General features: G+C 42.8%; 1 protein-coding gene across 3 annotated transcripts in view; it reads left to right on the forward strand.

Annotated features, from left to right (window-relative positions):
* The window catches only part of rspo1 (R-spondin 1), a 219,082-nt gene that overhangs the window by 52,260 nt on the left and 150,825 nt on the right, over positions 1-15,997 (forward strand). For all 3 annotated transcript variants that reach the window (XM_085962428.1, XM_085962429.1, XM_085962427.1), the window contains exon 3: positions 6,535-6,726. In XM_085962428.1, the coding sequence (XP_085818554.1) occupies positions 6,535-6,726 (192 nt within the window). The remainder of the gene's footprint in view (positions 1-6,534; positions 6,727-15,997) is intronic.

The following is a 15,997-nucleotide window of genomic DNA, read 5'->3' on the forward strand; positions in this document are numbered from 1 at the left end:
GCCACTGGAACTTGCTTAGTTCCATTTGGAGGTCGGAGAGGAATTTGCCAGAATGTTTTTCCTAGATTGGTCTACGGTCTTTTCCCTCCGTTTTTCTTGCCTTTCCCAGGAGATTGTATGACTGCATCAAGGGTGGAAGGTTGGGATGCGGCTGAAGGTGCATGTAGGTTGCATCATGTCACAGTGGGACAGGCTTGATGGACCTTCTGGCCTTTTCCTGTCCTTTTTCGTACTTTTGAAATATAATGAGTTATAACCGTCATCCGCTAGACTGCCATTCTTTAAAGAGCAAGTCTTCTCATTAGGGCTGCCATCAGAACCCTTTTAAAGTAGAAATATCCCTATCAGAGCAATGTGAGTGGGGAGAATTTACAATACAGCCCACTACTGTCACTGTGCAAGCGGGAGGCTCTACATGCATATTTAAATGCATTGCTTGCCGATATCTCTGATAGCTGGTGAGAACTTTCATTATTTAGAAAAGAACAGGCAGGTACAGTGGGCAACCAGAATTTATTCAAAAAAACACATCTAAGCCAAGTTTGTTTGAAAATTGTCCTTGCACTGACTACACTGCCACTGCAGCTGATGAAGTGAAACAAAGTGAATCCAGTCCTTGAAGGTGAAGCCACATGCGCCGGCACTGGCTCACATCCACAGTACTACTGTGTCCTTTTGGCCCGGATGTACTACCATTTTTGATATGGGACTGACACCAGACATGCAGTATAACTGCAGCTTTAAAAAGGGAACATCACCTTCAGGGCTCCATGAAAAAAAGAACAAAGTGATTGCCAATAAACAAAGCAAATTAACTTTGGCTTACACCACATGCGATGGTGTGAGTTCCATGAAAGATCTTCTTGTTTCATGGAGATGACATCATGATTAAGAACAGATGGCACTGTGAAAAAACATTACCAAACCAATCTGGGACCCAACTACCAGTTTAATGTCCATTTAAAAATTGATTGAATAACATCTAACATTTATTACTTTAACATGAATATTTGCCTCATGTGTAGTAAAAACTGAACCGACGCTAAGGTGCTGTGGAACACCATCTGTATCTAACCCATGCTAAATTTGTTCTGGGACTGCTTAATGTTGACAGGGTGTGAAAAGTTGGAAACGGGTCCCTCTCTGAGCATAGACACCTCCCTCACTTTAGTAACACCATCTGTATTTCATTTATGGTCACTTGCAATAACAATGCCCCTGACTAATTAGGCCAATTCACTCGCAGGATTTATAATGTTATTGCACAGCTTCCCATCATGTTCCCTCTATATCCTTTCGTTTAATGAAGTAGATAGTTTCCTAATGATGCAAACAGCACTAGCTGTTTCTTTTCTCTACATTTTATGCTCATAACAGATGGGGTATGGGGCATTTTCCATTCCAAGTACCCAGTGTCAGTATCAGGGCTATCAGGCCAGATACAGCAGATAGTTGCAGCGTGAAGCTGCCTGTACTTCGCCCCAACATCATGCCTCAGCCCCAGCCTGATAAGAGTGCCCATACTTTACAAATGTGACATTTTTCCATTTCCCTTGCCAGCCATCCTGCTTCTGAATGAGACTGATAATTTAATACCAAATAGTGCCAAATTAAGTATAGTTTTGACCATGCCCACTAAGAACTGGATTGAGATTATCAAAGCTCATTTCTTATTAGACTGATTACAGTCAGAAGACAGAGAGTTCAATAGTCTTTCCTCGTAACATGATTGCATCTCTCTGTACCCATTGAAGGCAGTACTATTCTTCCTGTGATTAGGTGATCAGAAATTCACACAATCCTCCAAGTGGAGTCTGAATTGTGCCAATGTAACCTTTTCTAATGGGATGGGCTGGATTTGAACTAAGATGCCAGAGGTGAAAGGTCAATATCTCATGCTTGCTTAAAATATATTTAATTAATAGATGGGAAAAAGAATATTAAAGGTCATCTTAATTCTAGGTTAGAACAAATTCTTTTGTTTGAAATGCAAAGTAGATATTCGCTTTTGAGGTTGGAGTTAAGGCATATCATCGAGGATGTGCAAAAGGAACATTACGTTGCATCTAACCCATGCTAAATGTGCTTGATTTTGACAGGGTATGAAAAGTTAGAAACAGGTCTATCTCTGAGCATAGGCACCTCCCTCACTTTGATAACCATGGAATTCACTGAAAGTAAAATAAAAATAATTCACATGAGAAAGTTGGCCCATTTCTAATATTGATTATTTGACCCACTTAATCCCTTGTTCTGTAATTATATCGAAATTAAATCACTGAAATGTATACTGAATATGGCAAAACAGTATTCTACTTCTGTGGACATCAAAGAGAACAAAGTCAACTCCAACTATTTTTTCCCCTCTTATTATAGATTCCTGATACATGGAATCATTATTGTTGCTTCTGTCTGTAACCTTTTGAAGGGCAACAATATCCTGTCTGTAATTAGAAGACCAGAACTGAAGACATTCCTCCAGATGGTGCCTGACTAATGCCTTATGAGCAACACTATTACCTCTCCTGATTTGTACTCTATCCCTCTGTCAAAGCAGCACCTCATTTGCAATTATCATTACATGTCAAGGACATAAAGCTTACTCTCAGCTATCACAAGTAAAATCATAATTAAGCAATTGAATAGCATGCTCACAACCAAATTTAGTAGTATGTATTCAAGGGGAATATTGCTGATATAAAATCATTGACACGTTTTATTTACACTGCTGGGACACGACATGCAATTCATGTTGTGATGAATGATCTATGTTGCATTGAAACATGCCCTCATATTGCAGGTGCTGTGTTCAACTGACATGATGCACAACTCTCCTGGCCACTTTTCCTTCCCAGCCTTCTTTAAAAACACACAGCCAAGCCAGGAATTGAATTAAATCTGTGAGCTAATCTTACGACTTGTCTGATGGATTCAGGGAAGGGAGATAATGACAAGATCCTATGTGCCTAATTATCGACTAAGATAAGGCGTCATGGAATAGGGCATAAATAGATAATTAACTGAAAAACAGGATCTAGAGGATGCTCATAAATGGGAATTATTCAAGGTGGAAATTAATTATAAATAAAAACCTTGGGGGCAAGTCTTGGGTCTGTTGCTATTTTAAGTAAACTTACTATTTTTATGTAAAAGACTTGACAAAGACACCATAAGGAAAAGTCTCACATGTGCAGGTGAAACTAAAATACAAGAAAGTGCAAATAATGAAAAACAGTGCAACCAAATCATAAAAGGTCTAGATCTTCTAGACAACCGGACCAGTAGGTGGCAGATGCAATTCAATTTGGTTAAGTGTAAAATAGTTAGTACAGGAGCAAGAAGCCAAAAGAGAACAAGTAAGTGTTAAAGGGAACAGGGGATACAGTATGCTGACCAAGAGATCTTGCGGTCCTGTTGATGAATCTCGGAAACTATAAGCCCAGTGCTTGGCTGAAATACAAAAAAAGAACTGGGCATAAAGGCATTACCGGAGGGATGAAGTGCAGATCAGTAGTGGTTATATTTGTTATTGTGAAAAGGCAGTAGTCAGACCCCAGCTGGAGGACTGTGTGCAGTTTTGGTCATCTAATCACAGGAAGGATATTGTTGCCCTTCAAAGGGCACAAGGGAAATAAAGATGATTCTAGCTATCTGGAATCTATGTTATGAAGAAAGACTAATTAAGTGGCATTTGTTCGCTTCAGAAAAGAATAGATTTTGCAGTGACCTAATTCAAGTTTTCAAGATCACAACACAGGTCCACAAAGCTAATCCAAGTAAACTGTTCAATATGCTGATGAGTTCAAATACCAGGGAACACAAGTTAAAAATTAGAAAGTAAGGAGAAAGTAATTACCACACAAGGCCATTGAGGCGATTGGTATAAATGGATTGAAAAGGCAATGAGATGTGTTTCTAGAGGGAGAAAGGATTAAAGAAAGCATTAACTTATATTTATATAGAACCTTTCATGACCTCAGGACATTCAAAAGTGCTTTACAGCCAATGAAGTACTTTTTGGAATGTCGTCACTGTGGTAATGTACAACAACAATTTGCATTTATATAGCTCCTTTAATGTAATAAAATGTGGCAGCCAATATGAGCGCGGCACGGTCTCACAACAGCAAAATCAGCAACAACTTGCATTTATATAGCGCCTTTAATGTGGAAAAATGTTCCACAGTGCTTCATAGATGCATAAGCAGACAATAATCAACACTGAGCTAAAGAAGGCGATATTAGGAGTGATGATCAAAAGCTTGGTCGAAGTATTGGGTTTTAAGGAGGGTCTAAAGGAGAAGAGGGACATGGAGAGTTTTAGGAAGGGAATTACAAGGCTTAGGGCCTAGAAGGCTGAAGGCATGGCCACCAGTGGTGGGACAAAGGTAGTGGGGGATGCACAAGAAGCCAGAGTTGGAGGAACTCAGAGGGTTGTAGGGCTAGAGAAGGTAACAGAGATAGGGAGGGGCAAAGCCATGAAGGAATTTATACATGAGGATGATCATTTTAAATTTGAGGCATTAGGGGACTGGGAGCCAATATAGGTCAGGAGCCCATGGGTGAGCAATACTTGGTACGGGTTAGAATACGGGCCGCAGAGTTTTGGATAAACTGAAGGTTACAGATGGTGGAGGATGGGAGGTCAACCAGGAAAGCATTAGAATAGTTGAGCCTGGAGGTGACAAAGACATGGATGATTGTTTCCGCAGCAGATGGGCTGAGAGAGGGGAGGAGATGGGTAATGTTATGGAGGTGGAAGTAGGAGGCAGTCTTTGTGATGGAGAGGTGATGGAGATAGAAGCTCAGCTCTTGGTCAATTAGGATACCAATGTTGCTAACAGCCTGGTTCAACCAGAATCAGTGACCAAGGAGATTTGTGTGACCATTTCTGTGACTATTGCTGTGGCTATTGGATTTGCCTACAAAACAATGACTGCACGTCAAAAGTAATCACAGGATTGTACGGAGCTTTGGGATGCCCTGAACACATAGGATAGGGTGTTTAATTATTCCTATTAGCTCTCCCTTTCAAAATGTATACTTTCTGAAGAATTTGTGTGCTGATTGAATGGTAGAGCTCAATATTGCAGAAGAATGGACCACATTTTCACTTTTGGCATCCAGTGGCATCACTGAGGTCAGAGATAGCATGTGCTTGAAGTAGATTAAAAATCCCATTATTCTGCTAATTACTATGGAATTGTAAAAGGTGGTGCTATGGGTTTGCATGCTGTCATTTTGCTTCTGGGCCCTGGGTTCAAGTCTGCCCCAGCCGAAAAGGGTGAAAGTTTCTTCTGGTCTGCACGTATCTTTCATAAGATCAGCTTTGGCAGTCCCAAACCAGCTCCTTCCAAACCACTATTGGTACTAGCATGTCAGTAAAGTATGATAGTGAAATGTGTGAAACTTTCTATTATGTCCAATTGAACTGTAAGATCCCACCAATGTAAATATAGATTTTGTCCTTTCAGACATTTTATCGAGAGAGAGCATTTTAGCTACATAACACGAGTGAGAACTACTGCTGGCAACAGCTGTGTTACTGGTGATGCTAGGGATGGGAACAATTTGGGTTGATGAATTAAAAGTATTGGCACAACAATAAAGCATAGTTAAGTAAATGTAATTTTTGTTCTTGCAGTGTATTGGTGCTAATGTACTAAGTACAGTACTAAGTTGTCTAGTGGCAACACTGGTTATGGATCATACTTGGCAATCTCACTCAGCGAGCCCATGGGATGTATCGTGTGCCAGTGGAAAAGCAACATTGGTGCAGTGTGAGGGGGGCCTCTAAGGTATGAGGAGAGATTCAGTGGATTGGGCCTATACTCTGGAGTTTAAAAGAATGAGAGGTGATCTCATTGAAACATTTAAGATACTGAGAGGTATTGACAGGGTAGATGCTGAGGGGTTGTTTCCCCTGGCTGAAGAGTGTAGAACTAGGGGGCATAGTCTCAGGATAAGGGGTTGGCCATTTAAGACTGAGATGAGGAGGAATTTCTTCACTCAGAGGGTTGCGAATCTTTGGAATTCTCGACCCCAAAGGGCTGTGGATGCTGAATCGTTGAGTACATTCAAGGCTGAGATTGATAGCTTTTTGGACTCTAGGGGAATCAAGGAATATGGGGATCGGGCAGGAAAGTGGAGTTGAGGTCGAAGATCAGCTATGATCTTATTGAATGGCAGAGCAGACTCAAGGGGCTGTATGACCTACTCCTGTTCCTAATTCTTATGTTCTTATGTATGCTGTGTGGTATGAATTGAAGGAAGTTCTCCACTGCATCTGCACGATCTGACATGGAAATACGCAATGCCGAAACTCAGTGCCAAAATGTGGGCTAGCATTCAAATCTTCAGCAGTGATGTCCTTCATGATGAAGACATAAATTCACCAAAAAAAAAGAAGCAAAATGAAACTCCATTGCAATGTTCTTGCTCACACATCATTGATGCTGAGGGCCAGCATGAACTTCCTTATTTATCCGATAATTTGATGCATTTTTTTGTGTTTTTGTTTTGTTTTGTTTTACAGTAAGCACGGAAGTAACCCCAGTTTGTCCAAAAGGGTGTGAGGTATGCTCGGAGTACAACGGATGTCTAAAGTGTTTGCCTAAATTGTTCATCCTTCTGGAAAGGAACGACATTAGACAGACAGGCATTTGCTTGCCATCCTGCCCAATTGGATACTTTGGCGTTCGGACGCCGGAAATGAACAAGTGCACCAGTAAGTAGAAATTCCATACTCAATGCATCGCTTTGTTAACCTGTCATCTGATGTTTTTATCATTTGTTGACTCAACAGTGGTGAGTTTTTTTTGTTTTCTCCAGTAATTTCTTTTTTGGATTGTCTCCTCTCTGGTACAGTCCCATGGTAATCTTCTTGTACCTTGCCCAACTGGCCATTATTCATGTGTGAACTTTGACAGTGAGGGTCAACAGACTATTTTACCACACCTGATCCTGTACTTTTACTTACTTGGCATCCACACACATACACAACTCCTGCAGGGATTGATGAATAACAATCAGGTGAAGGAACCCTGGCCAGATTTCTCCTCTCTAAGCCAGAGATACTAATTCAATTTTAATTCCGCTACAACTATCCTGGCTGAGATCAGCTGATTCAGTACAGCTTGATGAATCGAACTTGAAAGAAAGACTTGCATTTATATAGCGCCTTTCATGACCAACAGATGTCCCAAAGCACTTTACAGCCAATTAAGTACTTTTTGAAGTGTAGTCACTGATGTAATGTAGGAAACGCAGCAGCTAATTTGCACGCAACAAAGATCCCACAAACAGCAATGTGATAATGACCAGATCATCTGTTTTAGTAGTGTTGATTGAGGGATAAATACTGGCCTGGACACAAGAGATAACTTCCCTCCTCTTCTTTAAATAGTGCCATGGGATATTTTACATCCACCTGAGCGAGCAGACGGGGCCTCAGTTTAACGTCTCATCCGAAAGACGGCACCACCAACAGTGCCGCACTCCCTCAGCACTGCATTGGAGTGTCAGCCTAGCCTTTTGTGCTCAAGTCTCTGGAGTGGGACTTAGAACCCACAACCTTCTGACTCCGAGCCGAGGGTGCTACCAACAGAGCCACGGCTGACACTTGGGTACTGTTGCCTCACAGCGCCAGGGACCCGGGTTCGAATCCGGCCTTGGGTGACTGTCTGTGTGGAGTTTGCACATTCTCCCCGTGTTTGCGTGGGTTTCCTCCGGGTGCTCCAGTTTCCTCCCACAGTCCAAAGATGTGTGGGTTAGGATGATTGGCTATGATAAATTGACCCTTAGTGTTAGGGGGATTAAATACGTGGGGTTACAGGGATAGGGTGGGATATGTGTTGGTGTAGGGGTTACGGGGATCGAGTGGGATATGTGTCGGTGCAGGCTCGATGGGCCGAAATGGCCTCTATCTGCACTGTGGGGTTTCTGTGATTCTGTGATTCTTGGCCTGTGGCTCAGCTACTCACCAGATATACTTGCTGATCCATTTGGAGAGCCCCACAGTCAATGTGATGTGCAAGTGTATGTGATTCATTTCTGCTATCTGCTGACAACCTGTAAATCCTCGTGCAGCTATCAGAAAGAAAGACTTGCATTTGTATAGCGCCTTTCACACCACCGGAGGTCTCAAAGCGCTTTACAGCCAATGAAGTACTTTTGAAGTGTAGTCACTGTTGTAATGTCGGAAACGCGGCAGCCAATTTGCGCACAGCAAGCTCCCACAAACAGCAATGTGATAATGACCAGATAATCTGTTTTTGTTATGTTGATTGAGGGATAAACATTGGCCAGGAAAACTGGTTGTCTTCCCAGTTGTGATTCACGACAGAGATTTAAAGTGGCTGCGTCAGCAGTGTGAAACACTTTGCCAGATTATTATCCAGAGGATATAATGGGCCAAAGAACCAGAGGGGCAATGAGGGGAATTTATTTTACTCAGCGAGTTGTTATGATCTGGAAGTGCAGTGGAAGCTGAGCCAATAGTAACATTCAAAAGGAAATTGGGTTTATATTTGAAAAGGAAAAAAAAATGCAGGGCAATGGGGGAAGAGCGGGGGAGTGGGACTAATTGGATAGCTCTCACAAAGTGGCACAATGGGCCAAATTGCTTCCTTCTGTGCTGTATGATTCTAGGAGGATTGAATGGTATGATCTATGATGCAATGATGTAGCTGTCACGAATCACAACTGTGAAGACAGACAGTTGCATTTTAAAAAAATGGTGTTTGCTGAGGTCAGTGTTACAGCAGCATTCATACAGCAGTCCATGTCTGGCTGCTCCAGGACCTGTGCCTGTTGTCAAGTAATTCTCTAGTACTGCCCTTTAACGCAACAGTTTATTCTGGGTTTAATTAAAATATTTGACAGAAATGGGCACAAGCTACTGATGTACGAATTCGAGAAAATGCCAGTAGAATTTTCTGAAGTTGAGCCACATTGTTGAGGCAGAGGCAGGAAGCTTCACTCTGCATCTAAGCATGCTGTAACTGACCTGGAAATGCTTGGAACTAACACTGAGGGCTCAAAACGGGAAAGTGTTACATCCTCTATTACTACTGGCCCGTATTTTCCGATGCCTACACGTGTGTACGAGCTGTGTACACACCCCGTAGGGGCCTCGCAAGTGCCGGTTTCAGGCATGCGAAGCACATGCACTGAAAACCGGCACTTCCAATCTGTCAAGAAGCCTCTTGACAGATCGGACGCCTGCCCTGGAGAAGGACCTCTGCGGGGGGATAGTTCCGCTTTCTGCAGAACCTCCGCCCGCTGAAAACACTTAAAAATCTTATGCCTGGTAAAAGCAGGCGTAAGGCCTGCTTTTACCAGTATAAGAGTTTAAAAGAGTAAAAAAATAATTTTTTTCCACTCATTTATAATGTAAAAATTCTTTTAAAAGAGGTAAGTTTATTTTTAGCCCTGTAAAAAACTTTAATTATTTTTTTCAAAAAAATAAATTTTTGTTTAAAATATTTAATTTAATGTAATTTTAACTCATTTTAAAAATGTGATTTAAATTTTTTTTAAATTTAATGTTGTAGTGTGTTTTTTCAGAAATCTCCATTCATACTTTTGACGGGTCTACCTGTCAAAAGTATGAAGGGAGATTCCCTTCTCTCATTGGCTTGCCTGGCCCACGTGATCCCAGGGATGCTTGCGAACTTCATACGCCCCTGGGATACGTGGGCCCTGCGCATTTCGACTGTGGGCAGGCCCAGGAGTGGAAGAGTCCGCACCTCGGGAGCCCTCAGGTAAGGGCGTAGATTTTTTCCCGACAGGAGGCATCCGCACGCAGGAAGCCTCCAATCGGAAATTACGGGCCGATGTGTTTCACCTTGATGAGCACAAACTTCCTCCTAAAATGTAAAATAAATGTTTTTAGCATGGGCACAGATTATATTTCATTAATTTATATATATTTTTTAAAAACAGATAAGGTCTACTAGTTACACAGGTATGAAATGTAAAGGTACTGCTTCTGGTTGATCATCAGGTCCCACAGATTATGAGCACTTCAAGTAATAACTTTACATATCAAGCTGTACATTATTGTTAAAATGGATTAAAAATAGGTAGAATAAAAAGATCACTCATGGGGACGATGAATATGGAGGTTGCACTTGTGCGAAAGAGCCAAACAATTCATTTGCACCTTTACGTAGGAAATACAAAGCTTGCACACTCGTGAATAGCTCACATATACATGCCACTGCCTCTTAGGATTTCCTTAGAAGTAGGCCCTTCCACAGCAGTAGAAGTGATTTGGAAAGATGCACTGGTCACTGGGACGGTGACAAGAGCACATTTTCCCCAGTTAAGTGTAATGATCAGTAACCTGTCATTCTAGAATGGTACACTAGGTGGAGCTGTATAGCTGTATGTATATAAGAGTGGACTACCCACAATGCAGTAGGCTACCCACAAGGCAGTAGTCAAGATGGATGCTGTAGAAGTCCACATGGCATGAATAAAGTGACTAGCTAGAAGCTAGCTGTTCATAATGAAAATGACTAGTTATTAATGAACATAACATAGAACCAGGATTGGTAAAATCTGCTGAATATTGTGAAACGTGACATGGAGACTTTGAAGCCACCGGAGGGTTTGAAACTCACGGGGAATGTCGACTGCAATTGGCGGACTTTCAAACAACAATTCGAACTCTACATTGCTGCCATCGGATTCGGTACGAAGCCAGACGCAAGGAAAATAGCGTTGCTGCTCACGGTTGCAGGCCCACAGGCGATGGAGGTATTTAATACATTTATATTTGATCAAGAGGAGAACAGAGAAAAATTGGAAGATGTGCTAAAGAAATTTGATACACATTGTTCTCCCAAAAAGAACGAAACCTATGAGAGTTACATGTTCCGTTCACGGACACAGCAGCAAAATGAGACTTTTGATAGCTTTGTGACCGATCTGAAACTGAAAGCACAGACATGTAATTTCTCTGAGCTCAAATCATCCATGATTCGTGACCAGATTGTGTTTGGTATTCATGATAAAAAGGTCAGGGAACGTCTGTTGAGAGAAACCGAACTAACATTGGAAAATGCTGTGAAAATATGCCAAGCCAGTGAGCTAGCTCAAAAGCATGTGAAGACTTTCAGTGAAATTAATAATAATGCGATTGTTGTAAGTGATAGTGCTGCTGTTGGTGCTGTGTCCTACAAAGGAAAGAAACATGGGCAGAACTGTAGTGTATATGCCTTTAAGAGCCCCATGTGTGCTGTAATGCCGGTAATGGCCACTCGGGCTATATAAGCCTGTATATTGTGTTATATCCGTTAGAACCCCTCCCAGACTTTGCTTAGTAAACACCTATGAACCAACTCCTGTCTTCAGTGTCTCTATCAACACACGGACACTACAGTGGCGACGAAGTGGAAACGGACTTACCTGCAATTCGGCAGCACCTCAAGGACATCGATTCCTCGGGCATCCAGAAGACTCAAGAAAGTGAAAGAAGCTGTGGTTTCACCAGCTGGCCAAGCTGGTGGCAGGTACTGCGCTAATCCTTCCTGGGCGTCAGGCTGGGGCTCCAGCGGCTGGCTCTACAGCTGGGACAAGCAGCAAAATCGGAGGCAAGCAATAACAGACGGGGAGGGAGCACTCGGGAGACGGCCGGTGCTGCGAGCAGGTCGGCGTTCAGACCTAGAGAGAAAGTCCGGCGGGAACAAGCCTCCAACTGTAAATTTAAAAAATTTAAAAAAAGAACGGAAACCGCGGGAAACAGCGTTGTCATCGGCAGCAGCGGCGGGAAAGCGCGGGAAGCGCCATATCTTTTCTGCAGAAAAGAAAGAAAAGCGCGGGAAGCACCATATCTTTTCTAAGATGCCTAAGTCTGGCAATATTGATGCTTTTGATAGCGAAATAGAGGATTGAACCACATATGTGGAAAGAGTAGAGGTATATTGCACTGCATTTGGAATAGAAGATGAAAAAAAAGCTTCAGTACTGCTGAATCTAATGGGCGCAAAGGCATACGGGCTGTTACGAAATGTAATCACTCCAGCCAAACCAAAGGACAAGAATTTTAAAGAAATTGTTGATACCCTGCAGGAGCACTTAAACCCAACACCGCTGCTGATAGCGGAACGATTCAAATTCTTCAAGAGAAATCAACACAAGAATGAAAGTAACGCTGATTACCTCACCGAATTAAGAAAGCTATCAAAATACTGCCGGGGCAGGACTAGCAGATTATCTTCGAGACAAATTCGTCTGCGGTCTCTTAAGTGAAGGAACACAAAAAAGGCTGCTTTCTGAAAAAGATTTAACACTGGACAAGGCTTTCAGTATGGCTGTATCATACGAAGCAGCAGCAAGAGGAGCTGCAGAGATACAACAAAAGACACAGGACTTCGGCACCCATGAAATGACACAGGGTTTCGAAAGATGTTATCGCTGTGGCAGATCCACCCATAACCAGAGGGACTGCTGGTTCAAGGACAAAGCATGCAGGCAATGCGGAAAGATTGGACACATTGCACGGGTATGCCGATCTGGACAAAATAAATCCACAGACAGGAAAAAAAAAATCAATAAAGAAAAGTACAGAAAGGTACAAATGATGACGGACAGTAGCTCCGAAGACCAGAAGAGCGATAGCGGCTCCGAAAACAAGAGACTAAGCTGTCTCAAATTACATAATGTACTTGCCAAAGATGATTACCAAACCATTTGGGTTACCCTCACGATAGCAGGGTCCCCAGTTAAAATGGAGCTAGATACAGGATCAGCTCTAACCGTAATAAATCGACGGGATTACGAGAGGCTATTTCCGCATATACCTTTAAAAGACACATCCATTATCTTAAAAACATATACGGGGCAGAAAGTATACCCCAAAGGAAAAATAAGGGTGCCTGTTGTATACAACGGCAAAGAAATACAAAAATTGTATTTATACATTCTACAAGATGGTGGTCCACCGTTGTTGGGACGTGAATGGATCAGAAAGATACGTTTAGACTGGCACTCCATTCAGGCACTGACGGTGACCAGTAAGAAAAAAAACGATGATGACATCATACCTGAACGATTAAAAGACATCTTGGCCAAAGCCAAATAAGTGTTTCAAGAGAAACTAGGAACCTTGAAAGGCATCACCGCCTCAATAAAAGTGGAAGATGCAGCAATTCCCAAGTTTTTTAAGGCAAGACCGGTGCCATACGCAATTCGTCCAGCAGTCGAGGCAGAGCTGGAGAATTTGGAAAAGGCAGGCGTATTATCCAAAATAGATTGGAGCGAGTGGGCAACACCCATCGTTCCAGTCATGAAGAAAGCATTGAATAATGATAAATCTGAAGAACAGAGAAAAATTCGCATCTGTGGAGACTTCAAGGTGACTGTAAACCCGATCCTTCACACGATACAGTATCCTCTTCCGAGGATAGAAGATATTTTCGCCTCACTATCCGGAGGGAAACGTTTCACCAAAATTGACTTGGCACAGGCATATCTACAGATGGAGGTTGAAGAGGCCTCTAAAAAATATCTCACGATAAATACACACAAAGGTCTATACCAGTACAATCGACTGGTTTTCGGAGTAGCATCAGCTCCAGCTATCTGGCAAAGAGCTATGGAGCAAGTCCTCCAAGGGATTCCGGGTACTCAATGCTACCTAGACGACATCCTTGTAACAGGAGAAAACGACAACGAGCACCTTGCCAATTTGGAGCAGGTGCTCACTAGGCTGAGAGAACGGGGCCTACGAGCAAATCACCCCAAGTGCGAATTTTTCCATAATCAAATATCATATTGTGGCCACATAATAAATAAGGAAGGGTTGCATAAGCCACCTGAAAAAATTGAAGCGGTCATAAAAGCCCCAGCACCTGAAAATGTTTCACAATTAAGGTCGTTCCTGGGATTAATAAATTACTATCATAAATTTTTACTGAACTTATCAACTCTTCTACACCCTCTTAATGAACTGCTACAAACAGGAGTAATTTGGAAATGGAACGAAGACTGTAAATGTGCCTTCCATAAATGCAAAGACTTAATCACATCCGAAGAAGTTTTGACTCATTACAACCCATCACTGCCAATCAGACTGGCGTGCGATGCATCCCCTTACGGCATAGGAGCAGTATTATCCCATAAATTCCCTGATGGCTCGGAGCGGCCGATAGCTTTTGCGTCACACTCATTGAACTCAGCTGAGCGTAACTATGCCCAAATCGACAGGGAAGCACTCAGCCTGGTATGGGGAGTGAAGAAATTCAACCATTACCTACACAGACAAAAATTTACCTTGTTGACTGACCATCAACCCCTCATCTCCATATTCAACCCTAAAAAGGGCGTTCCCATTATGACAGCGCAAAGGCTACAGAGGTGGTCCCTTTTTCTAGGGGCACACCAATACAACATAGAATACAAAGGATCAAAACAGCATGGGAATGCTGACGGTTTATCGCGCCTACCGTTGCCAACGGTAGAAGAGGCACCTACAGTAGACCCAGTGGAGATGTTCCACTCTACCATAGTGGAATGTCTACCAGTAACAAATTCTGCCATTGAAAGGGAGACGAGAAATGACCCGACTCTCTCACGGGTCTACGATTTAACAGTGAAGGGATGGCCAGCACATGGCGAACCACTGTTGCCAGCATTCTCGCAAAGAAGAGAACAGCTGTCAGTGTGCCGAGGAACCTTGATGTGTGGATCCAGAGTGGTGATTCCACCCAAACTCCAGGATAAAGTGCTAAAGGAGCTTCACGAGGGGCATCTGGGTGGAGTGAAAATGAAGAACCCAGCCAGGGCATTTGTATGGTGGCCAGGTATCGATGGAAACATCGAAGAAATGACCAAGAGCTGCCTAGGATGCCAGAAGGTCCAAAACGCTCCACCACAAGCCGCTCTACATCCATGGGAGTGGCCCTCATCTCCCTGGCAAAGGGTACACATCGACTTTGCTGGTCCATTTATGGACTCAATGTTCTTAATCGCGGTTGATGCACACTCCAAGTGGCCGGAGGTAATAAAGATGTCCTCCACCACCACGGAAAAAACCATCACAGTATTAAGGACCATATTTGCCAGGAATGGGCTGCCGGAACAGACCTGTTCTGATAATGGACCGCAATTTGTGTCCGAAGAATTCAGGAAGTTCTTAAAAAAACAATGGGGTTAAGCACTACACGTCCGCCCCACACCATCCCGCCACCAATGGATTGGCTGAAAGGTTTGTCCAGACCTTCAAGAAGGCCATAAAGGCCATGGGTAATGAAGACATAAAACTTCAGCACAAGGTGAATAACTTCTTATTCGCATACAGGAATGCAACACATATGGTTACCAACCAAACTCCAGCCATGATGTTCTTCAATAGAAACCTAAGATGCCGGCTGGATTTGGTCAAGCCCAACACCAGAAGGAACATGGAGAACCGGCAGTTTCAAGGCATGAATGAAAGGCCAACTAGAACCTTCCAGATAGGTCAACAAGTTTTGGCCCGGGACTACCGTACCGAGAAATGGCAGCCTGGAACTATCTGCACACGACTAGGACCACTGATGTATACCGTGGACATTGGAGAAAGCATAATAAGGCGCCATGCTGACCAAATCATAGAGTCATCCGAAAAGGGACAACCTACACCACAACCCTATACGCCTAACGATGAAGTAGAGATACCCATATCTACCTCCGATCCGGTGATACTGGAACCCGATGAACCCGACACTGGCATTCAAGCCGAATCAGCCTTGCCAAAAGAACCTACTACACCACCAGAAACTACTACACCACCGAGGCGTTATCCGGACCGAGTCAGGAAGCCTCCTGAGAGACTGACTTATAATTAATTAACTACAGCAATGTGTATATTATTTTTCTTATAACATGTAATTAATAATTACTTAAAATATGATGTACTAGTTAGCTAAAAGGGGAGGAATTGTAGTGTATGTGCCTTTAAGAGCCCCATGTGTGCTGTAATGCCGGTAATGGCCACTCGGGCTATATAA

Source organism: Somniosus microcephalus, chromosome 20 (genome assembly GCF_052327205.1).
Source record: "Somniosus microcephalus isolate GS21.2 chromosome 20, FLI_Smic_1.0, whole genome shotgun sequence".
In the NCBI taxonomy this organism is placed as follows: Eukaryota; Metazoa; Chordata; class Chondrichthyes; order Squaliformes; family Somniosidae; genus Somniosus; species Somniosus microcephalus.